The sequence below is a fragment of the Phragmites australis genome, chromosome 7 (assembly GCF_958298935.1).
Source record: "Phragmites australis chromosome 7, lpPhrAust1.1, whole genome shotgun sequence".
NCBI lineage: Eukaryota > Viridiplantae > Streptophyta > Magnoliopsida > Poales > Poaceae > Phragmites > Phragmites australis.
The window spans coordinates 30843323-30868520 of record NC_084927.1 but is presented as its reverse complement, the minus strand read 5'-3'; the positions used below and the strand labels follow the sequence as shown (position 1 = coordinate 30868520).

Below are 25198 nucleotides of genomic sequence, written 5' to 3'. Positions count from 1 at the left end.
CCTACATCTAGGGGCTCCTCATCCGACCCCTCATCCGCGCCGCCGCGCCCGCGCACGGCCCCTCCCGCGCCGCCGCACTGCTCCACGTCTGCCCGCCCGCGCTTCCCCGCACTCTCTTGCCCGCCCACGCTGCGCCGTCGCCCCCTCACCCGCCCGCCCGTGCCGTGGAGGCGTGGAGAGAGGGATCTCGAGGAGAGGGAGGTCGGGGAGAGAGAAGGAGCGGGGAGAGAGAGGGAGCTCTGGCCGGTGTCGAGAGAGAGGCTCTAGAGAGAGAGGGAGAGACGGGAGAGAGAGGAGAGAGAGTTACCAGATATTAATAAAATAGAGGTGATTCGAATATAGGGGGTCAAATATGAGGGACCGGTTGGAACGTGTTGAGAAATAAGGGATGAAATCTGGATGAGGAGTCCCTAAATAAGAGGAATAGAGGGTCAAATATGAGTAGTCGGTTGGAAATGCTCTAAGACAGTACTTGGAGAGTGGGTCTTCCCAACCTTTCACATGTAGTTTTCCATTTTTATGGATAGAAGAAGGCCATAGAATGTTTAATCCAGAGTGGTTTGATGAGTTTGGAAGTTGGCTTGAATACAATGAGTCTAAAGATAGAGCGTATTGCTTCTTTTGTTTCTTGCTTTTATAGAAAAGAAAGTTTAAAATTGCATGTAGGTGATGTTGGTAGCTTACATAATCAAGCAAGGAAGAAGTGCGATGTTTTCTTATGAAGAAAACAATATATTGATGTTGCTTTCCAAAATCAAGAAGCTGATAAGGAGTCCTATTGTACTTGTTAAAAAAGTCTATTGATGTTGCTAGGATATTAATGAGGCAAGGATTTTCTTTTTAGGGCCATGATGAGTCGAAGGAGTCCAAGTACAAAGGGAACTCTAAGGAATTGTGTTTCACAACGAAGCAAAATCCAGCTTTAAACAAGGTAACACGTACAAATGCATCAACTAATAGTCTTATGGTAGCTCTGAAATCCAGAGGGGACGCTGTTCAATGTTTTGCAAAGGAATTGTGTTCGAACGGGGAGGCCCATGTAGAACTCGTACGGGTCATAGCAGGATGCGCACTAAGTAATTGAAGGCCCATGAAGAAAGCTCAGCCCACTTACTGTTTGTGACACAGTCACACTCCACTCCCCCGTTCCCGTTCACACGACCTGCCTCCGGCCTCCGCGTCCTGTCGCCATGGGCGCACCCTCCGCGAGCTCCACGATCTAGCGCCGCGGCTCGCACTGCGGCGTCGGCGACCTGGAGGGGAACCGTGGATGCAGATAGCAGGTTGTCTGGGGGCACGAGCTTGTAGGGCGCGGCATGGGGAGGAAGCCTGACGCCGCGAAGCCGCACTCCTGCGCTGGCGCTGCATCGCCGAGGGCGGCGAGGAGGGCGCCGCCTTCTCCGGTGTTCCTGGGAACGGCCCTGTTCGTTCTAGGGTTTGTGTCCCTGTTCACGGGACACGTGGTCACCGACGCCGACTGGTCGCGGGTCCGGAGCCGGTGGCGATCCGAGCAGGTAATTTGCTGAGGCCTTGATTGTTTAACCGCCTAATTCGACGGATTTAGCGGTGGTTTATAGTGTAAAGGTTGTCTTTTCCGCCGGATGGCTACACCTGTCACATTGTTAGGAAGAATTGAAAGGGAATTGAGAGGAAGCAGGTTAATTATTCTCTGGGCATGTGAGGTTTTACTAGGAACCTAATTGAAGTTTTAAACTTTGTTGTGCCGGAAGTTTCACTAGTCACCATCTTTCGCAAACTCTCATATTACTGTTCTCCAAGACTTTATCAGCGTGTTAGTTTTGTCTCAGTTCGTGATTGATATTTATTTACAATCCTGACAATGTGCAGCTTAGAAACAACGAGCCCATTGATATTTGGAAATCGAGGTATTCCAACATGTACTACGGATGCAGCGGGAGAAGCGTGAATTTCAGATGTCAGTTTCTTTAATTAGCCACTTTCTCCTTTTGAACTAAATTGTGGAAGACTGAGAAGAAATAAAACATTTTGATTTTTTCCATGTTCATCTTTCAGCTGCTGTGCTGGAGAATAATTCTACTGGTTACTTATTGATTGCTACTAGCGGAGGGCTAAATCAGCAGCGTATAGGGGTAAGATTGCCTTCAGATGTTCTATTATTTTGTTTTTATTATCCCTTGTGTTACCATTACCATCTTCAGTTTCCAGATAACAGATGCTGTTGTTGTTGCCTGGATTTTGAATGCCACACTTGTTGTACCTGAGTTAGACCACCACTCTTTCTGGAAGGATGACAGGTGGGTGAGAACTTGAGATCATTGGTCATTTTCTAAAGTTCATTGCTCCTGAGAAAGTGAATTTACTTGAAACTGTATATATTATATGCAGTGACTTCTCTGACATTTTTGATGCGGACTGGTTCATTTCCTACCTATCAAAGGATGTAACTATTGTTAAAAGGATTCCTTATGAGGTGATGACATCGATGGATAAACTCCCATGGACCATGCGGGCGCCTAGGAAATCGTTGCCTAAGTTTTACATTGGTGAAGTTTTGCCAATACTCATGCGAAGGCGAGTAAGTAGCCTAACAAACCAGTGTAATCATCCATTGCTTGTGTTGCATTTTTTTAATATTGATCAAGTGCATACTGCTTGTCTGCTTGTTATTCCTTCTTAATTAGCTGTCACCTTTGTAGTGGCACTACATGCCAGTAGAAAATATCATTTCACCGCCATCCTGGTTATCAATTCTTCTCATTTATATTAAGCATCATGTCAAGTGTTGACTATAATCTTTTTAGGTGGTGATAAGCTGAACGGTGTATTATATACAATAGTTACTGTTAAACATTTGCGTCAAGGGTCAGATATGAGAATACTTTCTGATTTACTTTTCAAGATGGCGTGTTAGGTGTTCTTCATCAGAAACAGATATGTCAACTCAACTGTGATGTGACTGTAGATTGTTCATAAAATGAAAATATGGCTATACATTCCTATGTGCTCAACAGTTTTAATTCCTGCAGGCTTTGCAATTAACCAAATTTGATTATAGGCTCACTAGTGAGCTTGATGAAGATCTGCAAAAGTTACGTTGCCGAGTAAATTTTCATGCATTAAGATTTACGAAATCCATACACACTCTGGGTCAGAAACTCGTGCACAAGATGAGACTCATGAGCTCGCGATATGTTGCCATTCACCTGAGGTACAAACTGCTTTATTTTAATTCGGTATGCCTTTTGAAAATGGAAGTTACAAGGATTCCCCTTACCAACATCACTTTTGCTTTACTCATCAGGTTTGAACCTGACATGCTTGCGTTTTCTGGCTGTTACTACGGTGGTGGTGAAAGAGAAAGAAAGGAACTGGGTGAAATTAGGAAACGATGGGATACATTGCCTGTAAGACTCTTGAAACTTGATAGATTTCCTATTGTATATTCTCCAAATACCAGCCCATCATTGGTATAGATTATTTCTCATTTTACTTACTTTTGCTGGTTGTTTGTTGTGATCTATGGTTTCTTGTATACTTACAAAAATGCGTTGACTGAGATAATCACCATGCTTAGTGTTGATGTTTCATATGGTCGTTATTTGGTTTATTGGTGTCACCTGATGTATGTTTTGAATAATGATCTGAGTTTTAGAATTATTGCTAACAGGAGTTGAGTGCTGAGGATGAGCGCAGTAGGGGGAAATGCCCATTGACTCCTCATGAAGTTGGTTTAATGCTCCGAGCTCTTGGTTTTGGCAATGACACATACCTGTATGTTGCTTCTGGAGAAATATATGGTGGAGAGGAAACTCTCAAGCCTCTCAGGGAACTCTTTCCAAATTTCTACACCAAGGAGATGCTTGCTGGGGATGATTTGAAACCGTTCCTTACTTTTTCTTCACGGTTGGCTGCAACTGACTTCATCGTATGTGATGAGAGTGATGTCTTTGTTACAAATAATAATGGAAACATGGCCAAGGTTTTAGCTGGCCGAAGGTATATACCCCTCTTCTATTTGGATATGCTTGGATATTCTAAATTATATATTTTGAGTACATTGGAATGCAAGGTGTCTTGATGCTCAATGCACACTGCTATTGCGCCTCTGTGTTATTTTTATCTTTAGGTCACTAATGCTTTATGCAATTGTTTCTTATGTTTTGTCGATTCGTATCTTGATGATAGTTATTCATGCTCATTCATTCTTTATTTGGTATGCTAATTTTTGTTCTTCCACCCGCCATTAAATCTGTAGGCGATACATGGGCCACAAGAGAACTATTCGCCCAAATGCAAAGAAACTCAATGTATTGTTTCAGAGACGGAATAAGATGGGTTGGGATATGTTTTCACGGAAGGTAAAGAAAGTCCAGAGGGGTCTTATGGGGGAACCGGATGATATCAGACCAAGACAGGATGATTTCCATGAATTTCCATCATCTTGCATCTGCGTAAGGAAACCTGGGAACATATCGGTCACAACATGAACTGAAAACTTGACACCGCACAAGTGAGGTAGACAACTGGAGCATGCTGCGTAGTTGGGCATGGGTTTGTTGCACTGGGGGAAATGTATGTTTGCTAAGGAAGAAACATGTTGGAATTTATGATTTGGAACAACCAGGACAGGGATGCATAATGCATATATGAAGAAACAGATACCATGGGCCGGTCCCATCAAACTGGTGGCCTTGTAGAGATGACTGACGAGTTGCAGCTCCGGTTTGGTTAAATTAGTTGTTAACTTAAACCCAAGAAACTACACACGAAGGAGAGTTGCCAGCTTGAGATGTGCAATGCCTGTAAATTTTATTTTATACATGATTGATTCATCAGAGACGGTGTGCTTCTGTCAGTTGATCTTCAGTCTGAGTTAAGCCTCAAGGCAGTTCACTTGTCCGCAGAAGGACAATGGCCACTCGCCTACTCCACGTGCTGTGATTACTGTACCTTGCGCCTTTTGGAAGATAACTGCAGTGTGTTCTTATTACTGGATTGTAAGATAACCAATGCCAAGCCACGTTCAACTTTTTCCTTTTTCCTGTCTCATGATCATGTAATTTATCAACAAGGAAAAGTCATTCTGGTTTATTAAATCAATAGGTGTGGATATATGCCATATTTCATTGTCGTCTGCTTTATTGGTGGTTATGCAATAAATATCTCAAGCTGTGGACCGTTCTCGTTTACATTCTTTTTGCACAATTGGTCTACTGATCTCTTTCAGAGTTGGCATATTCGTAGGCCATGGACTTCTCTTCCTCGAGTTCGGTGGCTGAGAGCAAGTACGTCTAAGAAACAATGCACGCCTAACTTACGTACTAGCTCACCCGATACCTACAATTTTTTTAGAGGAACCCACGGTAGACCGAGGCCTATCTGAACAATCGAAAGCATGAACCGATGAAGGTTACAGAGTACATGGGAATGAGAACATTAAACATCAACCAAATACAGAAAAAATGAACCAATGATGGAATAAAGTTGAGCATCCCAGCTTCGCAGGATTGTAGCGTGTGAGGAGTGATCGAAGACTTCGAGCAGCGATAGGATCCATAAGCTGAGGTCCTTAGTACAGTGCTTCAAGGTTTGTCGGAGAGAAGCATCAATATTGTCATAGAATTTTACAAAATCTCCAAGGTATAGCCGGTACATACGTACATATGTACGATTGAGATTGAAATGACGCCTCTTGAGACTCAAAGTTTGGCGCGAACGCGCTACGAGCGCCGGTCCGTTCGTTGGTGTGCGAAGGACTGGTCAGGAGTTTGATACCAGCCTCACATCGGGTATTTCTCCAGTAGCACCTGAGTTAGGTTAGGGTATACACATGTACGTATTCAGTGGTACTATATGTTTCTACGTGTTAAAGGCATCGAGGTCTCACAATCCCTTTCTAGCGTGTGTATGGATGCATACGTATACACGTGTGTGCGTGTGGTGTGTGTAAGTAGCGTGCGTCCTTTGTACCCTTAAAAAAAGATTCAAAATTTGGCATGATAATAGCTGGGAAGGTGAAGTGGTCTACGAACAATGACGGGTCTAAAATCATATCAAATCTGGATGTTTAAGACTTTAATGTGTCAAGCCAGTCGCTGACAATGTGGTACGGATGAAGAATAGCTGCATTGTTGTACATTTTTCCTCAAGATACTAGCGCTATATGAGTAGAGCTATACATGACATAATAACTTATCCAGCGGAAAGAAATATTAGTACTGAACATATTGCAAGTTTGCAATCACATAAATTTCGGATTATTGACAGGCGAAACTTATGTTTAGTTGGAGGTTGCATTAGAAAATGTAGCGGTTTGGCTGTTCATGTAGAAATGTATGTTTGGAAATAAAGAAAGGGCATTCCCTAGTCTCTAACGCGCTGTATTTTGCTCAATTATATGCCTATTGAGATAAGATAAAGAACCATTAGAGCGTTGTTAGACCTTGGCCACAACATAATGATACATTTTGAATAATGAAGAGAGCAGGACAAGACACCTAACCTACCCTTGGACATTATTGGCTACACTTTGAGTTAGGACTAGCCAAAAGTGCTAACCACTTCACTTAGAAATGTAGGCCTTAGATTAGCACTCACCTCTTAAAAAAAAATGAGCAAGCAGCTTTCGCTAATATGATTGATCAGCGCGAAACAGAAGATTATGACCCTCTTCTGATGACTGAATTAAACCGATTCTGACGTAGCAATTACTAATTTCCCTGCCAATCCGAAAGGAATTGGTCTAGTCCCTTCATATTTTGCAGGCGACGTGTTGCAGAAACTAGTGTGGTTACCCCCTTACTGTAAAATCACAATCACATTCTTTTTCAATAAACAAAACTGTTTTATTGAGACAGCATTTAGATATTGCGAATGGCTGAGTTGTGCACCAAGTCATCAAACAGTAGTGTTTCTGATAAACCCCATGCTCATTTCATAGAAAGTTCAGGAATATACCCACTCAGTGGCCCATATCACTTTGTCTGATATGCTGGGAGCGCAGAAGTTTTATATGCAAAAGTAAGTTCCAGGAAACTATACCACTATACACACACATGAATTGAACAACCACGAAGGATACCATAAATAAGTTAGGCTGTTTTGGTCTCATCGTCTCCGTTTGTGTAATGAAGTCATTACCACTCATAGTAGCCCTGTCATATCGTAGCAACTTGAAATTTTCACTTGATGTACCAGCTGCAAGCTTCATAGATGTAATCCTGTTTGACTCGCCTACTGCAAATGAAGGATATTCATTTGATTCCTGTCTCAATCCCTGATCCGACCTATCTCTTAACTGCGCTTTGTATCACATCTTTAACATGGATGATAGATCAATACAGAATTCAGTATGTAGTGAGGGTTAGATTCCTGAATGCGAGAGCTGTTACAGTGTCAATCTAGCTATTCTCTTACAGTCTTACTCGGTCAGATAGGCTGAGGAGAGTCCCCTTTTGTTGCAGGAGAACCAACTCCTATGCATGATGCAACAACTCAGTAATGATCCACCAACTATAGTACATCTAATATATAAGCAGTACATTTTTATAAGAACCACACTATCTTGTTTCAACAGAATAAGAACCACACCCTGCAGGAATTTGGGGGGAAATCTTGGCTCAAGTTCTAAAAAAATTGGAAGTTCAAACCTTGCTTAATTAACATTCAGAAATTTGAACAATTTCACATACTTCCATAAGATGCAAGGTAAAAGTATAGGACATCATACATGACAGTTCAGCCATCGCAATGCACCGCCATTGATTTATTTAAGCATGTGATGTGATAACATATGCTCCGAGCTTTCTCCTCACTGCTTGTCGTGTATCCTGACGTGGTTCGTGTCTAAACAATCACAAATTAAAGACACAAAGTTTAGTGAAATAGGGCGGTTGGTCGGCCAATATCAGCCACAAAACACGATCGAAGCTTAGATTATCAGTCTTGTGGTGATCATTTCACACCGCCCATCATAATATAGTAATGAGCATTTGTGGCAGGGCATCAAGTCATTAGCACCTTATGATGTGTATTTAAGGAGCTCCTCGCATCAGTGCGATAAGCCATCTTCTCTGAATTGCCTTATCTTCTCTGAATTGCCTAAAGGCTCTACTTCTGTCAGAGAAAAGAAAAAGAAAAGATGGTGAAGCTTGCATTTGGAAGCTTCGGTGACTCTTTCAGCGCCGCGTCGATCAAGGCCTATGTCGCCGAGTTCATTGCCACACTCCTCTTTGTGTTCGCTGGCGTCGGGTCCGCCATTGCATATGGTGAGCTAGTTCCTACTATTTCAGGCACCTCCTCTCACATCCTGGGTTTACTTGAGTGTTAACTGAAAATTCCTCTTGTGCAGGGAAACTGACAAACGGTGGGGCGCTAGACCCTGCCGGTCTGGTGGCGATCGCGATCGCCCATGCGTTTGCGCTCTTCGTCGGTGTCTCCATGGCTGCCAACATCTCTGGCGGCCACCTGAACCCCGCCGTCACCTTTGGCCTCGCTGTCGGCGGCCACATCACCATCCTCACCGGCATCTTCTACTGGGTCGCCCAGCTGCTCGGCGCGTCCGTGGCATGCCTGCTCCTGCAGTTCGTCACCCACGGACAGGTTAGTACATTATTATCACTACAACCTCTGTACATCCAAGTGTTAGCACGTTGAAAATAGCTGCACTTTTGACTGCACACTTGCCGTTAAAGAGAAGTAAAAGTAGCTGCCTTTGAGTGCAGGCTATCCCGACACACGGCGTCACCGGGATAAGCGAGATCGAGGGCGTCGTGATGGAGATCGTGATCACCTTCGCGCTGGTGTACACGGTGTACGCCACCGCGGCCGACCCGAAGAAGGGGTCCCTCGGCACCATCGCCCCCATCGCCATCGGCTTCATCGTCGGCGCCAACATCCTGGCCGCCGGCCCTTTCAGCGGCGGCTCCATGAACCCCGCCCGGTCCTTCGGCCCCGCCGTGGCGGCTGGCAACTTCGCTGGCAACTGGGTCTACTGGGTCGGGCCACTGATCGGAGGCGGCCTGGCTGGGCTGGTCTACGGCGACGTGTTCATTGCCTCCTACCATCAGGTCGGGCAGCAAGAATACCCGTGAAGAGCATGAGCATGAACTGCCGGCCCAGTCCGTCGTGTTAATTTCATCGTCATCATATCCTCGCTTCGTCTTGTGATTACGTTTGGTCTGTGCATTTCCCTTTCGGTTTTCACCAACGATGCCGAGAAGTTGTAAGAGAACCGTTCGATCCATACATGTACGGTTCAGCATTTCCAAGTGTTGCGCAATACACGTACGTTCTATGACAACAAGATGGTGTTTGACGTGTCGCATATTTTTGTTCCCGCCGTGTCGTACACCCGACAGGGCGAGACACAGGCCTCAACGGGTGTGAACTTGGAACAGATTGGAACGGACGCGGCAGCAACCGCTGCTAACTACCCCTAGGCGCCGTTTCACTCTACAGTCGCGTCCCTCGCCCTCGTTATAAACTCCAAAAACCGTGTGAAGTTTGTGCACGCTGCGCCGTAAACGTGAACTCCTGCAATGGCGTCCAACCTCCGGCTTCACTTGCAGCACTGCTTCTCGCCGCCGTCCCTCCGGTCGTACTTCGCCGAGTTCATCTCCACCTTCCTCTTCGTGTTCACCGCCGTCGGCTCCGCCATCTCTGCCCGTAAGTCAAGTTTCACTGCGTCCTACAGGCTACAGCTAGCCAACCCATGTGAGTTGATGGTTTCGCAACCGTGGACGGCTGACTGATTACCGTACGCTTCTTTTGGAATGCGCTGCCAGGGATGCTCACGCCCGACGTCACGTCCGACGCGTCCTCCCTGGTGGCCACCGCCGTTGCCCAGGCGTTCGGGCTCTTCGCCGCAGTGTTCATTGCTGGTGATGTCTCCGGAGGCCATGTCAACCCCGCCGTCACGTTCGCCTTCGCCGTCGGCGGCCACATTGGCGTCCCGAGCGCCATCTTCTACTGGGCGTCTCAACTGCTCGGCTCCACCCTCGCCTGCCTCGTCCTCCACTTCATCTCCGCCGGCCAGGCACGTAACCGCCGTCAGCCACTTCCTTCGCTCACTTCCTTTCGGACTAACTTGGCATCGCTACGATGTACGTACGTTGGCGCAGGCCGTGCCGACGACGAGGATCGCGGCGGAGATGACCGGATTCGGCGCGGCGATTCTGGAGGGGGTGCTCACGTTCCTGCTCGTGTACACGGTGCACGTGGCCGGGGACCCTCGCGTGGGCGGCAAGAAGGGGTTTGCGACGACGGCGTTGGGCTCCTTACTGGTTGGGCTCCTGACGGGCGCGTGCGTGCTGGCGGCGGGCTCGCTCACAGGCGCGTCCATGAACCCGGCGCGGTCATTTGGGCCGGCGGTTGTCGGAGGGGACTTCAAGAACCAGGCCGTATACTGGGTCGGCCCGATGATCGGCGCGGCGGTCGCGGCGCTGGTGCACCAGAGCCTGGTGTTCCCGTCCGTGCCCGAGCCGCGGCACGGGAACGTGGGAACGGCGGCGGTGGTGTAACCAGTTAGTGCATCCATCCATCCTTTTGTTGTGAATGTAGAGGGATCTATGTCTTTGTATGTTTGCATTATTGCATACGTGTACGGTTATGAGTAAATCACGGCCGGTATTGCTATTATATTTTTCTAGGGAAAAGAGAGGAGAATGCCCAGTTCCATTTACTGAATCGAAAATGTACAAGCCGGTGCTTGTGCACTAAATATTTAGCATTTAGTTTGTGCCATTCAATGTCAAATTAGCCGTGCTGCTAGTTGCACTCTTCTTTAATCTCCAAAAGTGAGCCGTCAAATTGTCTTCGTCGCCAAAGCTAATTCATAATATCATACGTGCCAATGCTGATTACGGCGCAGTCCGAAAGCAACAGCCGTGACGAACGGAGAATGAACCTGCACCGCGACTCCGCTATGCGCGGCAGTCCAATACGCCCTCGGCTCGCTAATCCGCCGGTGCGGCAGGAGCGAGCGCCGCAACCGCACGTCATCAGTTCACCACAGCGCGGCGGGGGCGAAACGCATCGAAAGCAAGGCTGCATCTCCCCAGAACGACGGTCTCTTTTACGGTTGCCACAAATGCCATACACACGCCCGAGCGTCCAGGCCGTTGCTTTTTTTTTTTGGCGTGCTTTCTTTCCTGATCCACGCCACACGATACGCCTGGCTCAGCTATTTCCCCGATAAAACTATTAATAGTTCATATTAATGCAGGCTTCAACAAATAATATTTCGCCACCTTTGCAATTTAGTGTTTTTTTTTTTGCTCTTCCTAACTAAAAACATCACCATATCGTTCGACTACTTTCAATCTTTCCTGCGTTCTACCTTCTCATTTCACAACAGTGTTCAAATGAGTAGCCGAGGTTCTCACATGCAAATCAAGAATAATACTCATAGCAAAATTCAAATGAGTAGCCGAGATTTCCCACATTCAGGCTATGTTTAGAAGCAATGGGAGGGAATTCCAGGGAAGGAGTCTCTTGAGGGGGTTTTGAGGGTAATTCACTTTTCCTGGGGGATTTCTCGTCCGGATTTTTTCCCTATGGCGGTTTGGGAACCAAGGGGATGAAAATCCCGAAAATGAAAGGTCTCAAAAAAATCAGAAGAAATAAAAAAACTAATAACATGCGCTACCTAAACATGGAGAATAATTGGAGAAACGACGAGACCTAAACAGACAGGATTTTAAACAGACAGGGTTTTAGACACCATCAGCAACGATCATCCCACAGCCCTGCACCTGCTAGACACCTCGCAATGGCTCATGACCACCTGAGTGCCAGACATCCTACTATCCCATGGTGGATGCTCCACTCGCGCTGACGACGCCATACCGTTCGTGGAGGCTCTGTCTCTTGTTTTCAACTTTACATTCTTAGTGTTTAGGTTAAAGATTAGACTAATGTTTATCCTGAAGAAAAAATATATGATATTATTAGCCATAAAACAGCAACCAAAATTAATTATGTGTTGGGTTACATCAGTTATGTGTGTAGCGATCTATATAATATTGAATGATGGGGGATTTATATGTTGGGTTATATTGGATGAGATTCGGATGGACGATATTTACTATTTGCACATTTGTACTAAAAATTTTCCTAAATTTTTGGTGTAGACAACGAATGGCTATCCCACCGGTAGAGGGGTTGATTATTTGCTGAAAACTCATCGTGTGATCATAAAATATCATGAGGTAACCCTTCCACAGGTAAAATAGTGAGATCAACCGTAATCTTTATATGAGAATCGGATGAACGATATTTACTGTTTAAACGTTTGCACCGCCTACTAGTTTATTTACACTAATATTTCCCCTCTACGTCACTATCCATGGTAGCAAGGTATATGTTGGGGGCTACCTCAGCACCTAAGGTGTCACAAGAATACATATACTAATGGTATACAAAAGCCCTATGCTACAATGTAAAAGGCACGTCTACACTGTCCTGAGGTGCAACCAGGGAAAGGCCTCCTTTGCCCCTACCTCTTGTGGCTATATATTCATCTCGTATTCTTGTGTAAATAATTTAGGGGTAGAAGAGGTATATAAAAGGAGCACATAGAGACAAAAGGAGATTTACCCTGCATTCATTTTTACATACTCACACTCCAAGTTCCTCTCTTCCTCTCTAATCTTGCTTGGAGAAAGGGGCGTCCAAGCTCACCCATTTGTTATTCTTTGTAACAATAGTATATATGTCAAGTGAAATACTATCTACTAGTTTCCTATCTAGCCACCATCATGCGAGTCTTATTTTTTCCATCATATTATGATTCATTCATGTAGAAAGTGGAAACTTATGGAGCCTAAACTTATATAAGTATAGATTGGCCCTTTTTTTCTTTTGAGCGTATTGTGTCCATTAGATCCGGAATCTATGTGATGGAAAAGAGGTTGATGACAAGGCACTCTTAAACAAACAATTAAAGCTAAATGCTTGAAATCCACACAAAAAGTGGTACTCTTTCTATAATTATATTAGTAGTAGTACCGAAATGCTTTAAACAGGAAATAGCTAAGTGTAGAACCCATTTTAGGGGAAAGAAAACATACCTATGTCTTGTTATGATTTTGAAGGAACCTATTTTGGGTTGTTAGCTGAACTTATCTTAAAAATAATTTACGTTACGTGAATATATATTTAGTTAATTTAAAAAGATTAGGTGCTACAGTAAAAGAAAATAAGTGTTCTCAAATAAACTCCAATATCCACCAAGACTCTCTGGTAGCATTAATATTAATAATAAGGGGAAAATGCACAACCACCCCCCCCCCCCCATAAGTCACTCCATTTTTGAGATTCCCCCCATAAGCCATTTTTTGCAAAACCCCCAACAGTAATTTAGATTTGCAAAACCCCCCCAGCAATTGTTTAATCCAGAAAATAGGTTTTCTTTAATAAAAAAATATGTAAATTCTTTAATAATTTAGATAAAGGTTTTAAAAATGATTCCTTTGGTGAAATAAATAAAATGAAATGTTTTTAATTCTATTAATCTTATATATATGTTTTTCAATGATAAAATAAATGTTTTAATTATGAGAAAAATTTAGAAAATCTAGAATAATGTTTTAATAGGTTTTCTATATTTTTAATTATGGAAAAATGGTAAATAATTAGAAAATAAAGGGAATTTTTAATTTTTCTAGGTTTTCTATGTTTTTAATTTTAGATAACACATAAGGCAAACGTATAAGTTGCAATGGTATAAAGGGAATCTTCTCTAATTTGTCCGGCCAGCCTACCCATTAGCATGGCACTTGGCCGCATTCCAGCGCTCGGCCTCTCTTCCGTAGATGCAGAGGGTTCGGCAAGATTTAGCATCCGTCTCCATTGATTTGTCGTTATTTGTGAACACAAATAATAAATAAAATTATATCCTTATTCCTCTAAGGGACATAATTAAAACATTTATTTTATCATTGAAAAACATATATATAAGATTAATAGAATTAAAAACATTTCATTTTATTTATTTCACCAAAGGAATCATTTTTAAAACCTTTATCTAAATTATTAAAGAATTTACATACTTTTTATATTAAATAAAACCTATTTTCCGGATTAAACAATTGCTGGTGGGTTTTTTGCAAATCTAAATTGCTGTTGGGGGGTTTTGCAACAAAATGGCTTATGGGGGGAATCTCAAAAATAGAGTGACTTATGGAGGGGTTTGTGCATTTTTCCCTAATAATAAATAGACGAAGGCCTGAGCCGGGCGGTGTATTAAATAGACCAAGGCCGGGCGGCGAGAGGAGTGGCGAGGAAAAAGCTCCATCGGAAGTTCCAATGGTGGTCCATGTCATCTACACGAAGAAAGATCACGGTGGGAGAGGCAAGAACCTCGTTCGCCTCTCTAGCAGCGCCGTCGCGGCCACCGCGACCGCCTCCGCCTCCTCCGGGGGCCGCTCCCCCTGGCGCACCGGAGCCCACCCGCTCCGTGCCACCTCGCCGCCACCCCCGTCTTCCATCGCCTCCGCCACGTGCTGGAAGTCCCGCTCGCTGCGCCGCGACGGTGAGGAGGACTGGGAGGAGGTCATCGCCGCGGGGGCAGGGGCTGCCGCGCCCGACTCCCGCGAGGAGGCGGCGGACGAGTACAAAGTGGTGTTCGGAGCCCCGCCCACGGACGACGAGGTCCGCGCCGCCGTTGCCAGCATCCAGCAGTAAGATTATAGTTACCCAGTTAGATTAACCATGCTATGATTTCTAATGTTTTGGGTTGATGAAGATCATCGTGGATCGTGGTATAATTGGATTATAGCTTGGAAGAATAATTGGTTTAAGATTGTAATTGTCCAGTGTAATTACTTGCTGCTTACTTTAACCTGGTGGCTATGCCAGAATTAGATGGCAAAGTTCCCCATGACTTACAATTTTACGTGGGCAGGTGTTATTAACTGCTAATTTGTCACGCGGAAGTTAGGATTGGTGCCCCAATCACCCTATGTGTCGTGTATCCTTCAAATTGTTCAGGAGTGTACGCATTGCTATCTAGATGTGGGATACTAAATCACGCAGTCCGGTCCCCGACTTATTTGACTTTTGTGCTAAAAGGGATTATTTTTCTTGCTTTTTTTTACGGCTTCGATACACTTGCTCCGTCATTGTTTAGTTGGAGCTTCTTATCCTGTTTAGTAAAGTTATCATCCTTCGGTATTAGTTAGAGCTTGTGGGCTTCATAATTCTTTAACGATTCAATGTAGGGTGACATTATTTTTTCATATAAACAAAATATTGACTGTTTCATGCAGGGTGTTTGAGAACCCTTCTGCTGTGGATTCTGATGCGCCTGAGCTACAAGCGCTTGCATTGCCCGTCTCAGGGCACCCTTCGTCTGGGATATTTGTGAATTATTTTTCTCCGGATTCTGATGCATCCGAGATCGGATTAGAGGAATGGATTGAACCTGCTTTGCTTGTTCTTAACTCAAGTGCTCTTTTGACAAGGGAACATCGGAATGTGCTGGATGCATTCCAACTGTTGCAAGAAGATTCTTCGGTTCAGGTGAATGTCACTTAACTTAGCGGTAGTTACTTATAGCAATCTGAACCAGGTGTCCTGGTGCCACCAAATATTGATGCTAGTATCCATTCAGATTTACTGTATGCAAAAATCACCTACTTTTCCTGCTTTGCCATGACATTGTTTTGCCTTCATGCAGAAAATGGTTATGGCCTTGTCAACTGATAAGGCTGTATGGGATGCTGTGATGAACAATGAGGTCGTACAAGAATTCAAGAGATCCTTCCAGGATGGTATGTGAATTTATGACATCTTTTGGGTTAATTTGGCATGAGCGAACAATGTTAATCTGGTTTTTAAGTTCGGCAGCAGCCCTTCCATAAACCTTTTGACCTTTGTCATGTGAAAGCCTATAAACTAACTGACCCATTTGGTTCTGTTCAACTCTCGTGTATTATGTTGGATGAATCTGCATCTGATGCAAATTATCCTATCTTTCAGCTAAGGAAACTGATCTCAAGGGAAGCTCTACTGCTCCTCCCAGAGTGATGAAGTGGGTTCTGGAAAACACCCAGGCAAAAATCAAGGAATTCCTTGAGCAGATACTTAGGCTCGTGAACGTACTCTTCCAGGCTGAGGACAAGAACTGCGATTTGTATGACGATGTAATGAGAATGTCCTTCATGCTCTCAGTGTTCGTCTTCATTGTGGTAACTATAGCTCGTATACACTGAGCACAACAATTCGTCGACTTCACATTTTGGTGGTTTTAGTTGTGTACAGGATTAGTTCTAGAATTAGTCCTTTTCGTATGGTTAGCTATGATCAAGGTTGGTGTCAGTCTTAGTTGTCAGGTCCAGAAGTTGCATTCTCAAAATTCTTAGTGGAAACTCTATATGTTCACCGTGTGGGATTATGTCTTAAACATCTATAAAATATCATCTGGAGCGTGCTTCTTGAACATTTGTTCAGTTTAAAGGCTTGGTGAGGCAAAATTCGGCAAGTGTTATGAATGCTCAACGTACAAGAAAGGATCAAAATTTACATTTTTTTTATTCATATCAACACTTGAACAGACTTTTACGCAGAACCCTGTATGTGTTTGATCGATTGGCGTCTGCTTTTGCCTTTTGGCTTCAGTAGAGTTAGATTGGATGTTTGTAGCGTCATTCATCTGCCCAGAACCCATGGAATCCCATCGGGAAGGTGAGGTGCTTGGGCACCTCAAGCTTTGCCACAATTGCATTCCTTTCTCCGATCTTCCTTGCATCCAGCACCACCAGATGGCATCTGTGATCCGATACTGCATACTGCAAATTAAGAAGCAAACGACATCAGAAGACTCAAAAGTTAACTGAGCTGACATATGTTCTCCATGCTGGTGCTTGCATGTATGTTCCTGAGTTCCTCTTACCTCTACAAGCAGAACATAGCCGTCGTCCTCCCTACCGCCGGTCGGGAAGAAAACCGGCTCGCCAACGAACTTGCGCCCCTCGGCTGACCACAACCGCACTGATCCGTCGGAGACATCTACCTTCACCACACTATCGAAGGGGAAATATGGTAGGAATCTTCGCGAACCGGAGGCACCGCCTGCGTAGATGAACTTGCTCCTCCGGTTGGCGAAGCTTGGGTTGATCGCCGGGAAGTCTGCCGGCCTAGTCCACTGATCGGACAGTCTCCTGACGGAGCATCCCCGGCACGCCCCTCTCTTGTCAAGGTCGATTGAGACCTGCATTGGATTGGACGCAAAATACAATTCCGTCACTGTAAAACTCCACAGCTGGTTCATCGATAGGCACCAGTTTCAAGTGTTTAGTCACCTGAACAAGGCGAGGCAGCCATTCCCTGCCCTTGGCTATATTCATGAACGACGGGTCCAGCTTCTTGTTCAGCCAGTTGTAGCCTATAGCAGTAGCAGAGCAATCAGAGCTATGGAACAATGCAGTCAAGAGCAAGGCGCGAAGGCGGAAACAACTGCGTGCCACGGAGATGTCAGTTAACTACCAAACATTCTGTGGAAGTGGAACCACTGGTAGGAGCAGCCTGACATGTGCAGCCGTATGTTGAGGCCGCCTCGGGCGTTCCTCTCCTCGAAGGCGTTGCCGACGTGCATGGACCACATCTGCGACGGCGCCTCGATCGGCACGCTCCAGTCGCGGCCGGTTGCCTCGGCCTCCGGGGAGCGCGGCAGCAGGTACACCGGCGTGCATTGCCTGCTCGGGTCCACGGCGAGGGCTGCTATCATCGGGTGAGTGCCCGTCAGCGCCAGCAGCGACCCTGCCAAACACGGCACGCAATTCACATGCTTCTTCGCTAAACATGACAGTCTAAGTGAAAAAAAAAAAGATAACTAATCCCCTTCCGTACCGGGAATGTCGAGCTTGATTCGGTTGCCGAGGAGGACGTAGTGGCTGTCCGTGAAGGTCCAGTCGTGGATCATCAGGTGGTCCGGCACGACGAACTCGCGCTTCTGCACCAGCGCGAAGTTGGCGTCGAACTCTGCGATGCGGCCGTGTCGTCGTCAATATTAATGATCGAGCACGTAACTCTGATTGATCTGATTCGAAGGGGTGTTTGGGAGTGTGCAGACCGTAGAAAGTGAAGTTGGAGCGCGGGAGGAGCAAGTCCTCGGCGTTGCAGGCCACCATCAGGAGCCGGTTCGTCCGCGGGTCGATCTTGTAGTGGGCGAGCAGCCTCTTGGCTGGCATGCTGAACACACCTGCGGGGGCCACACGCGCGCACAAACGTCAGATCAGTTGGGTCGAAGTGGAGCTCTGCAATCGCGAGCTCTGGTGCGCCAACCGCATCCGCGTTCAGAGGTGACGGTGGTGGTACAGACCACTAAGGACCGGTCGCAGCAGGCGCGCGGCCACGTCGATCCCGGCCTCATGCAGCCACGGCCGCCGGCGCCGGCGGGTAACCTCTCTGTTGTCTCTTGCCACCTCGTCGGTGCCGTCGCCGAGGCCGAGCAGGTCGAACGGGCCGATGGTCTCCAGCGTCCGCGGGTCCAGCTCGTACGGCTCGCCGCCCTCCCAGAGGCAGAGCAGGCGGCCGCCCCACCGCAGCACGCTGGTGTTAGCCGTGTTCTTCATCACCTTCACGTTGCCCACCCTGCTCCCGCCCTGCAGCACAGAGAAGGGGCCCCGGTGCGTGAACCGCCACGACGCGTCGTCCGCATTCTCCTCCCTCTTCGCCGCCGTCTCCACGTACCTTCATTGATGCGGATTCGCACGCACAGTCACTCTCACATGCGCGCGCGCCATGAATATGGAAGGAGTGAGGTGGCTGCTGCTTACCGCGCGGAGTAGTGCACGGTGCGGTTGGTGTCGAAGCGGAAGGAGCGGAGGTAGCCGTGTCCGTCGAGGGGGTGCACGGTGGAGCCGTGGTCGTCGGAGAACAGCCCGGGGCCGACGAGGTAGTAGGTGCCCGCCGGGAAGTCCGACGGGATCGCGCCCTCGGTGACGCGGAGCAGGATGGGGTCGGGGGACTCGGCGCGCTGAGACCGGAAGAGGAGGTTGTAGTCCCAGAACGCCGCGGACAGCGAGTCCGTCGTCGCGGCGGCGGTGGCGCGGACGACGCTGAAGCCGCGGCCGTGGCCGTGGCCGTGGGAGCAGTGGCGGGGCGGTCGTGGAACGCGGTGGCGAGGGTGGTGGCGCACGACGCCGTGCATGGCTGCAATCGTGTGTGGCGCCATGTCTCGCGTGCCGATCACCTTCGGTCGCTAGCCCGTGGCCGGTCGTGGCGGTGTAGGTATGTTGATCCCATGATATATACGCAGAACGGGTCAGATTCGGTGGTGGGAAGAATCGATGCTTTTTAGACCAAGGCTTGGCCCCGCTTTATAGAAAGCATCGCAGTTCATGCAAGAGAATCTAGCGTTCAGAGGGAGCGTTTACAGAAAGTGATCAAAGCGAACTCTACCAAACGAACTCTTAACTACAGAATCGATGCTTCGTAATAGAACTCATTCGAATGTTAGCTAGCTGTTCCGTATAATACATGCACTGTTTGGTGTTGATGGTATAGGGAGTGCCTGGATTTGGAATCGCAAGTGTGAATGGTATATCGGGCATTTTTGGAGTGTTTTGGTCAGGGCATCGTTGGCATTTGGGTGTGGAATCCAAGACTTGGTTGTTGGTATAGTCCGTAATGCTGCTGCTGCTGCTATTTATTTATGCGATCAAGTGAGCCAGAGCTTATTCTTATAAAACTATCGCAAGGGCAAGGCTAATTGCGTTATACTAATAGCATTTCGAAAGAAACTGCAACCCTCGACATATGGAAGGAAACAGAGAACATTAAAGCAGCCATCACTCATCGTGCTGATCAGCTCACAGATAGGAGCCCGCCGTTTTGGAAAGGCATGTCCGATTTGGAAAAAAGAAAGCGTTGCATACCCTTCAGAAAGGGCGAAACACACGCGCTGCACGCTCCAAATTGCAAATCCTAACACATTGCAGCAGTAGCCAACAGATCACTGTTTTCAATAACCCCCTAGCTAACCACGCACAGTGAAAATGGTAAATGAACCTGATCCATCTGTCAGACAATGACTAAAAGAATGAACACGACACAGGCAGAAACTAAAAAGGGTATCTAGAATGAAACGAGCTGAAAAGATGCCCCCTTGGATCGCAAGCTTTACCATCTTATTGTAGCCGTGGACATTTGAGTACAAAGAAAACAAGAATACATGGGCTCAAGCGCAGCAGAAAACAGACAGCACTAAAATATGCACGCGATACCAGTCTCACACAAGAAAGGTAAATGGACAACATAATGAGGAATATATTCTGCTATTACCAGAGAAGGGGGTGGAGTTTTCCTCTTTTCTCGAAACATCTCTCACTCAAACATATCAGAATTCAGAAAATGTAGGATGAGCGGTTAGAAAGTTCCCACAAGTGCAGTAGTCAAAATCCAGAAGGAAGGCACTCGTCCATTAGATGTAAGTGGAGTTTGCTGTGTCATGGTTGTGGTCCTGTCGAAAGCAAAGAGGAAATGCTGCCTGTAATGGAACCTAGGCTCTACCATCTCAGTTTTCGTAGTTGCACCTTGATGTAGTGGTGCCAAATCAAGTCTTTTTCTCCAATCCATTACACTGCGCCTACTGCTGCACCTGGGCTGACTCTTCAGAGGGGGAAAAAAAACTGGATCAAATTAAGTTAAATCTTAATTTGAAACTTTCCAGAAAGATTCTTCAAGCGGGATAGATACAAAATCCATAATTTCAATTTGCGTACAAACTATAGCCTGAATGTTACAAAAATGAGCTCTTGATGTTTGTGGCCATGGATTTTCGTTAGAAGTTTACGATCAAAAGGCAACACTAGCAAGTGGCCCACTGAACACACAAATTGCACAAGTGACCATGACGAATATCAAGCAATAAGCATTGTACACAATAGCTAATGTGCAATTTGGTCATCAGCAAAAAAGCTTATTTGTGAACATCAGTTTCCACAACCTAAGCATGCCCTGCACTCCAGACTTATTTTCCATTTACGGGCCTGTTTGGAAAGGTGGTTTTGGGATCCAAATCCCTAGGATTACAAATATGAACTAAATCCTAAAAATTCCTAGACCAATCCTCCTCTTCCAAACAGGCCCTAAGTGTGATTACTGATTACAAAAGTCCAGGAAGAATTCCAGGAATCTAATGCTTAACATCAACACATAAGAAACATTTGTAATGGATCAATATTCAAGCCAAGCCCATAAAAATAATGCCAAAAAATGGAAGATACAAGATAAATGACAAAAATATTAGAAAAATGAGGCAAAACTGGATTTAAGGAAGTAAAAAATATGTAAACAACTGTCAGGTGGAGAAGCCTACAGTGCATGGGTTGCTACAGTGACCACGTGCAAAGGGAAGGGCAGGGAAATTACAGCAGCTGTACTTAAGGTGTAAAAGATATGATTTTTCTAATTTATTTGTTAAGATAGTTCAGAACATAGGACATTTCTTCTATACTGAAATAACAAGAATAGAATATAGTAGAAGTTACTGATACTTTATTCTTTAATCACTACAAGATTTCTTGATGAGTATCTCTCAAAAGAACGACCTGCAGGATTACTTTGTAAGAATTTCAATGGATGGGAGTATAGTTTTGCAGCAAATTTTGATCTCCTTGTTTGTAAATTCAAAAATCGGAAAAGTTCCAGCAAACTTGGAGTAATTTTGTTTTTGCCATTAAACTGACAATAGCAAATGGCAGAAAGAGATAATGAATGTCTTACTGGCAAAAACAAAAGATACTTAAATTTATCTTTTGTTTCAAAAAAGATATTTCAGATATCTTAAAGGTGGACTAGGATGATACAGCCCAACAGGGTGGCATGGAGTAATGACCCTCATCATCGTTTAATCAACATCAGTAACAGAAGCCTTTTTTCCAAAGCAAGGGGCCTTCAGAAATATAAACTTTCAGATGTTGAGTGGTCTATGATGAAGTATTCACTAAAGTTGAGTTGATTAACAAACTCAAGGGTGACAGAACGCAAATTGGCAAGACTACTCCTGAGTCCGTACGATACTCTTTCAGTCCTCAATATGTTTGGGGTGGTGAATCATGCCATTATTGGCGTTTTCACTGCTTATTTATCTCCAATGCAGTTGGCATTAGTCAGCTACTGAAAAAATTGTTGTTCAAGTTCATGTCACAAGCAATTAAGCATCAACTGCATACAAGAAACATAGCGCATAACTCATCAGATTCTAACGAATGTTCTTGACCTGGCCCCAAGGACAACTGATGCAGTGAGCAGAACCGCTGAACTGAAACATTTTGTTAGGTGACTACAATCAAATACTGTTTGGCATTTACTAATCTAAGTGGAAGTCAAAAGTGGCATCCATATCCTTTTTGGCTACTATGCAGGGTGAAACTCAACCCAGAATTACCAACTTTAGACAGCAGTGAATATTGAGTTAAAATAAAACTACCTCACTCAAAATTACAGATGCAGTTGCCAAGTTCAGAATGCAGCCAGTAAAAGTACTCAAAGGTTAGGCCTTATAACCCAAATGAAACAGAGAGATCACTCCAAAAGTTGGTGAAATATTAAGGAAGATGACCTTAATGTGAAATACAGTACTTGGTATCGTTTCCACAGAAGTAAGTTTTTCATTAGTTTTTAACATTACATATACAACAAGTTCAACCAAGCATTTTAAAAGGGCTATCAAATATTACTGTCTTAAATAAGTAAATAACACAAACTCTTCTAGTACACATATATTGAGTGCTTATTTTCCAAAATCAATCTGTTAATTAAACTTACTAAAACCATCAACCACTCTTATTTATTGTTAAGGATGCATCTTCTATCCTCATTCAAGGAAAACACTAGCTACTCCAAGCATCATATCAATTCACATGATGCATGCAGCTAAATATGTAGTGTATAGTTTTACAACCTTCGCAGGCCAATCTCATATGCAGTGCCTTTTTTCAAGAGAAAAAAAAGGTATTGTAAACCGCAGTCCAAAAAATACATAGTCCATTTGAATAAAATTTTCACCTGAATTGATCAAACTTACAAAACAAACTACATAATGTCACCGTCTTTCTCAACCTCTTGTCTGACAAAGTTGGAAATGAATGGGTGCACAACCACCTGAACCAAACTAACTCTCTCAGAGATGTGAGGAAAGTAGAGCCTACATTGACATAAATTACATGACAATATGAGCAAGAGGCACAAGAAAGTACCATGAAGGCATAGATCACCTCAGCCAGTTATCATGGTGCCGGTACCCTCGTCTGTGAGAATCTCAAGCAGCAATGAGTGTGGGACACGCCCATCGATAATGCTCGCGGTGTGCACGCCCTGTGCAAGGGCGCGCACACAGCACTCCACCTTCGGTATCATTCCACCTGCTACCTTCCCGTCAGCCACCATCTGCCGCACCCCAGCGATGTCAATCTCCTTCACCAAGCTCCCAGGGTCATTACGGTCCGCCAGTATTCCAGACACATCCGTGAGCAACAGCAGCTTCTCAGCGCCCACTGCTGCGGCAATCTCGCCAGCCGCGGTATCGGCATTGATGTTGTAGGCCTGCCCATTCTCGTCGGCGGCCACGGTGGCGATGACCGGGATGTGACCCGATGCTATGATCGGGTGGAGGACCGTGGCGTCGACGCGCGCGACCTCGCCGACGAAGCCGAGCGCTGCGGCGTTGGGGGAAGGGCGCGCGGTGATGAGGCGCGCGTCCTTACCGCAGAGGCCGACTGCGGTGCCGCCGGCGAGGTTGATGAGTGAGACAAGGTGCTTGTTGACCTTGCCGACGAGTACCATCTCGACGACCTCCATGGTGAGGGCGTCCGTGACGCGGAGGCCGTTGCAAAACTGCGGCTCGACGCCGACGCGGAGGAGCCAGGAGTTGATCTCCGGGCCGCCGCCGTGGACGAGCACGGGACGGAGGCCGACGCAGGAGAGGAGGACGAGGTCGCGGATCACTGACGACTGGAGCTCCGGCGACTTCATCGCCGCGCCGCCGTATTTGACCACCACCGTCTTGCCCTTGAACCGCTGGATGAAGGGGAGCGCCTCCGAGAGCACGTCCACGCGGCTCAACGCTGCCGCTGCCGCCGGAGGAGGAGCCGGCGCCGCCGCGAATGTGGCGGAGATGCGGAGGCTGCGGCGAGGGCCGGCTGAGGTGGCGAGGGGCTTGGCATGGCTGGAGCTGGGAGCGGGGATCGAGAGCAGCGCAGATGGGAGGAGAGAGTTGAGGTGGGGTTTGGCGAGGAGCATGGCTGCGGCAGTGGTTGGTGCTCGACTTGGTGCTCGACGAAATGTCTAGGTGAGAGAGGGGTTTCCCGGCGGCGCGAGGTTGGTGTTGGTGCTGGAAGTCTGAGACTTGGTTTGCGCTGGGACTAGGGCTGGGACAAAAAAAAACGAGAATTTCTTGAACAGTTCGATTTTTTGTTTACGAGAGAAATTGCGATTTTATTTATTGCTCGTGAGACCTTTTTTATGTTTTTTTGGAGTTTTCATGATTTCATATGACCTCTTTGTGTATTTCTTCAGTGAAAAATAAAATTAAGTCTTGGAGAGAATTTCAAGCAGAAATTCCCTTCCCGGCCCATTTCTCCTCTTCCTACTCACGGACCATTTACTTCGTTTTTTTTTTTCATCTTTCTCCATGTCTTGGGCCGATGCCGCGCCACAGCCACAGGCCAGCGGGCCCATGCTGCCTTTTCCTCCCCTCACAGATCTGGACCCAGGCCCGAATTCCCAAGTAGGCTCAGCCATATCGCCAGATGGGTATGGACACCATTTGTCCCAATTTGAGCCAATGAATACGTATAATCTAAAAAAACCAAACATACCCTTCATCTCTTTGTGAATGCTCAAATTTGACTTTCTTTGGGTACTTTGTGGCATAAAATTATTTCACCTACCTGGTTGGGATCTCTGGACTGACTTGAGTGTGTGCCTTTTTTTTTTTTTTCTATAATGGCATCCTGGTTTGGGTTTAGGATCGTCTTCCTCATTTAGCGAAAGCAAAGCTCTTGGCCATTGTTCTTTCAAAGAAAGCAATGTTTGTTTGTCCGCTCGCTTCTCTTTTGTGGCCTGACATCGGTGCTCTGAGACTTGTGACACGCCCATCTTGTTCCCTAACTTGTTCTACCTTTCGGGGAGGTGCTGTTTCCATCTAGAAAAGGTGACGTTGGCAACCAAGGCCGCGTTGCTTTCAAAAGAACAGAAAAGGTCGCAGACG

General features: G+C 46.0%; 6 protein-coding genes across 13 annotated transcripts; 4 read left to right on the top strand and 2 right to left on the bottom strand.

The window, feature by feature from the left end:
- The first annotated feature begins 1133 nt into the window (after positions 1 to 1133).
- LOC133924711 (O-fucosyltransferase 29-like) lies at positions 1134 to 5171 on the top strand. The gene is made up of 9 exons (XM_062370373.1): positions 1134 to 1514; positions 1849 to 1936; positions 2035 to 2111; positions 2188 to 2276; positions 2368 to 2557; positions 3009 to 3190; positions 3284 to 3386; positions 3650 to 3978; positions 4238 to 5171. Exons 1-9 carry the CDS (start codon positions 1317 to 1319, stop codon positions 4467 to 4469), a joined length of 1488 nt encoding a protein of 495 aa, XP_062226357.1. The 5' UTR covers positions 1134 to 1316; the 3' UTR covers positions 4470 to 5171.
- Positions 5172 to 8068: 2897 nt separating this feature from the next.
- On the top strand, positions 8069 to 9270 carry LOC133923612 (aquaporin TIP2-3-like). Its single transcript, XM_062368893.1, has 3 exons — positions 8069 to 8249; positions 8333 to 8583; positions 8706 to 9270. The coding sequence occupies exons 1-3, from the start codon at positions 8123 to 8125 to the stop codon at positions 9072 to 9074; spliced, it is 747 nt and encodes a 248-aa protein (XP_062224877.1). The 5' UTR covers positions 8069 to 8122; the 3' UTR covers positions 9075 to 9270.
- A 240-nt stretch (positions 9271 to 9510) lies between these two features.
- LOC133923610 (probable aquaporin TIP5-1) lies at positions 9511 to 10639 on the top strand. 2 transcript variants are annotated; one of them, XM_062368891.1, is made up of 3 exons: positions 9511 to 9648; positions 9768 to 10018; positions 10104 to 10639. In XM_062368891.1, the coding sequence occupies exons 1-3, from the start codon at positions 9522 to 9524 to the stop codon at positions 10500 to 10502; spliced, it is 777 nt and encodes a 258-aa protein (XP_062224875.1). In that variant the 5' UTR covers positions 9511 to 9521; the 3' UTR covers positions 10503 to 10639. The 2 variants fall into 2 exon arrangements, with proteins under 2 accessions (XP_062224875.1, XP_062224874.1); XM_062368890.1 differs by having other exon boundaries at positions 9768 to 10639.
- Positions 10640 to 14245: 3606 nt separating this feature from the next.
- Positions 14246 to 16403, top strand: LOC133924710 (uncharacterized). Its single transcript, XM_062370371.1, has 4 exons — positions 14246 to 14663; positions 15252 to 15504; positions 15662 to 15755; positions 15964 to 16403. The coding sequence occupies exons 1-4, from the start codon at positions 14290 to 14292 to the stop codon at positions 16194 to 16196; spliced, it is 954 nt and encodes a 317-aa protein (XP_062226355.1). The 5' UTR covers positions 14246 to 14289; the 3' UTR covers positions 16197 to 16403.
- Positions 16404 to 16474: 71 nt separating this feature from the next.
- Positions 16475 to 19280, bottom strand: LOC133924709 (carotenoid cleavage dioxygenase 7, chloroplastic-like). Its single transcript, XM_062370370.1, has 8 exons — positions 18762 to 19280; positions 18305 to 18675; positions 18056 to 18184; positions 17833 to 17964; positions 17470 to 17742; positions 17286 to 17368; positions 16877 to 17194; positions 16475 to 16772 (listed from the first exon to the last, which is right to left on the bottom strand). The coding sequence occupies exons 1-8, from the start codon at positions 19157 to 19159 to the stop codon at positions 16629 to 16631; spliced, it is 1848 nt and encodes a 615-aa protein (XP_062226354.1). The 5' UTR covers positions 19160 to 19280; the 3' UTR covers positions 16475 to 16628.
- A 787-nt stretch (positions 19281 to 20067) lies between these two features.
- On the bottom strand, positions 20068 to 24312 carry LOC133924707 (uncharacterized). Of its 7 annotated transcripts, XR_009910839.1 has the most exons (3): positions 23187 to 24312; positions 22996 to 23091; positions 20068 to 20595 (listed from the first exon to the last, which is right to left on the bottom strand). XR_009910839.1 is itself a non-coding variant. In XM_062370365.1 (2 exons), the coding sequence occupies exon 1, from the start codon at positions 24226 to 24228 to the stop codon at positions 23206 to 23208; it is 1023 nt and encodes a 340-aa protein (XP_062226349.1). In that variant the 5' UTR covers positions 24229 to 24312; the 3' UTR covers positions 20068 to 20595; positions 23187 to 23205. The 7 variants fall into 7 exon arrangements, 6 of the variants coding, with proteins under 6 accessions (XP_062226349.1, XP_062226352.1, XP_062226351.1 ...); XM_062370365.1 differs by lacking the exon at positions 22996 to 23091; XM_062370368.1 differs by lacking the exon at positions 22996 to 23091 and having other exon boundaries at positions 20068 to 20589.
- Between the last annotated feature and the right edge of the window lie 886 nt (positions 24313 to 25198).

Excerpts from the sequence above, each read along its gene's own strand:
- LOC133924709 (XM_062370370.1), bottom strand. The coding sequence starts at position 19,159 with ATGGCGCCACACACGATTGCAGCCATGCACGGCGTCGTGCGCCACCAC. Across the intron at positions 18,676-18,761 it reads ACCGTGCACTACTCCGCGCG|GTACGTGGAGACGGCGGCGA; the intron begins GTAAGCAGCAGC and ends GCATCAATGAAG. Across the intron at positions 18,185-18,304 it reads GCTGCGACCGGTCCTTAGTG|GTGTGTTCAGCATGCCAGCC; the intron begins GTCTGTACCACC and ends TGGCCCCCGCAG.
- LOC133924707 (XM_062370365.1), bottom strand. The coding sequence starts at position 24,228 with ATGCTCCTCGCCAAACCCCACCTCAACTCTCTCCTCCCATCTGCGCTG.
- LOC133923612 (XM_062368893.1), top strand. The coding sequence starts at position 8,123 with ATGGTGAAGCTTGCATTTGGAAGCTTCGGTGACTCTTTCAGCGCCGCG. Across the intron at positions 8,250-8,332 it reads CGGGTCCGCCATTGCATATG|GGAAACTGACAAACGGTGGG; the intron begins GTGAGCTAGTTC and ends CCTCTTGTGCAG. Across the intron at positions 8,584-8,705 it reads AGTTCGTCACCCACGGACAG|GCTATCCCGACACACGGCGT; the intron begins GTTAGTACATTA and ends CTTTGAGTGCAG.
- LOC133924711 (XM_062370373.1), top strand. The coding sequence starts at position 1,317 with ATGGGGAGGAAGCCTGACGCCGCGAAGCCGCACTCCTGCGCTGGCGCT. Across the intron at positions 2,277-2,367 it reads TCTTTCTGGAAGGATGACAG|TGACTTCTCTGACATTTTTG; the intron begins GTGGGTGAGAAC and ends TATTATATGCAG. Across the intron at positions 3,979-4,237 it reads AAGGTTTTAGCTGGCCGAAG|GCGATACATGGGCCACAAGA; the intron begins GTATATACCCCT and ends TTAAATCTGTAG.
- LOC133923610 (XM_062368890.1), top strand. The coding sequence starts at position 9,522 with ATGGCGTCCAACCTCCGGCTTCACTTGCAGCACTGCTTCTCGCCGCCG. Across the intron at positions 9,649-9,767 it reads CGGCTCCGCCATCTCTGCCC|GGATGCTCACGCCCGACGTC; the intron begins GTAAGTCAAGTT and ends ATGCGCTGCCAG.
- LOC133924710 (XM_062370371.1), top strand. The coding sequence starts at position 14,290 with ATGGTGGTCCATGTCATCTACACGAAGAAAGATCACGGTGGGAGAGGC. Across the intron at positions 14,664-15,251 it reads GCCGTTGCCAGCATCCAGCA|GGTGTTTGAGAACCCTTCTG; the intron begins GTAAGATTATAG and ends TGTTTCATGCAG. Across the intron at positions 15,505-15,661 it reads AAGAAGATTCTTCGGTTCAG|AAAATGGTTATGGCCTTGTC; the intron begins GTGAATGTCACT and ends GCCTTCATGCAG.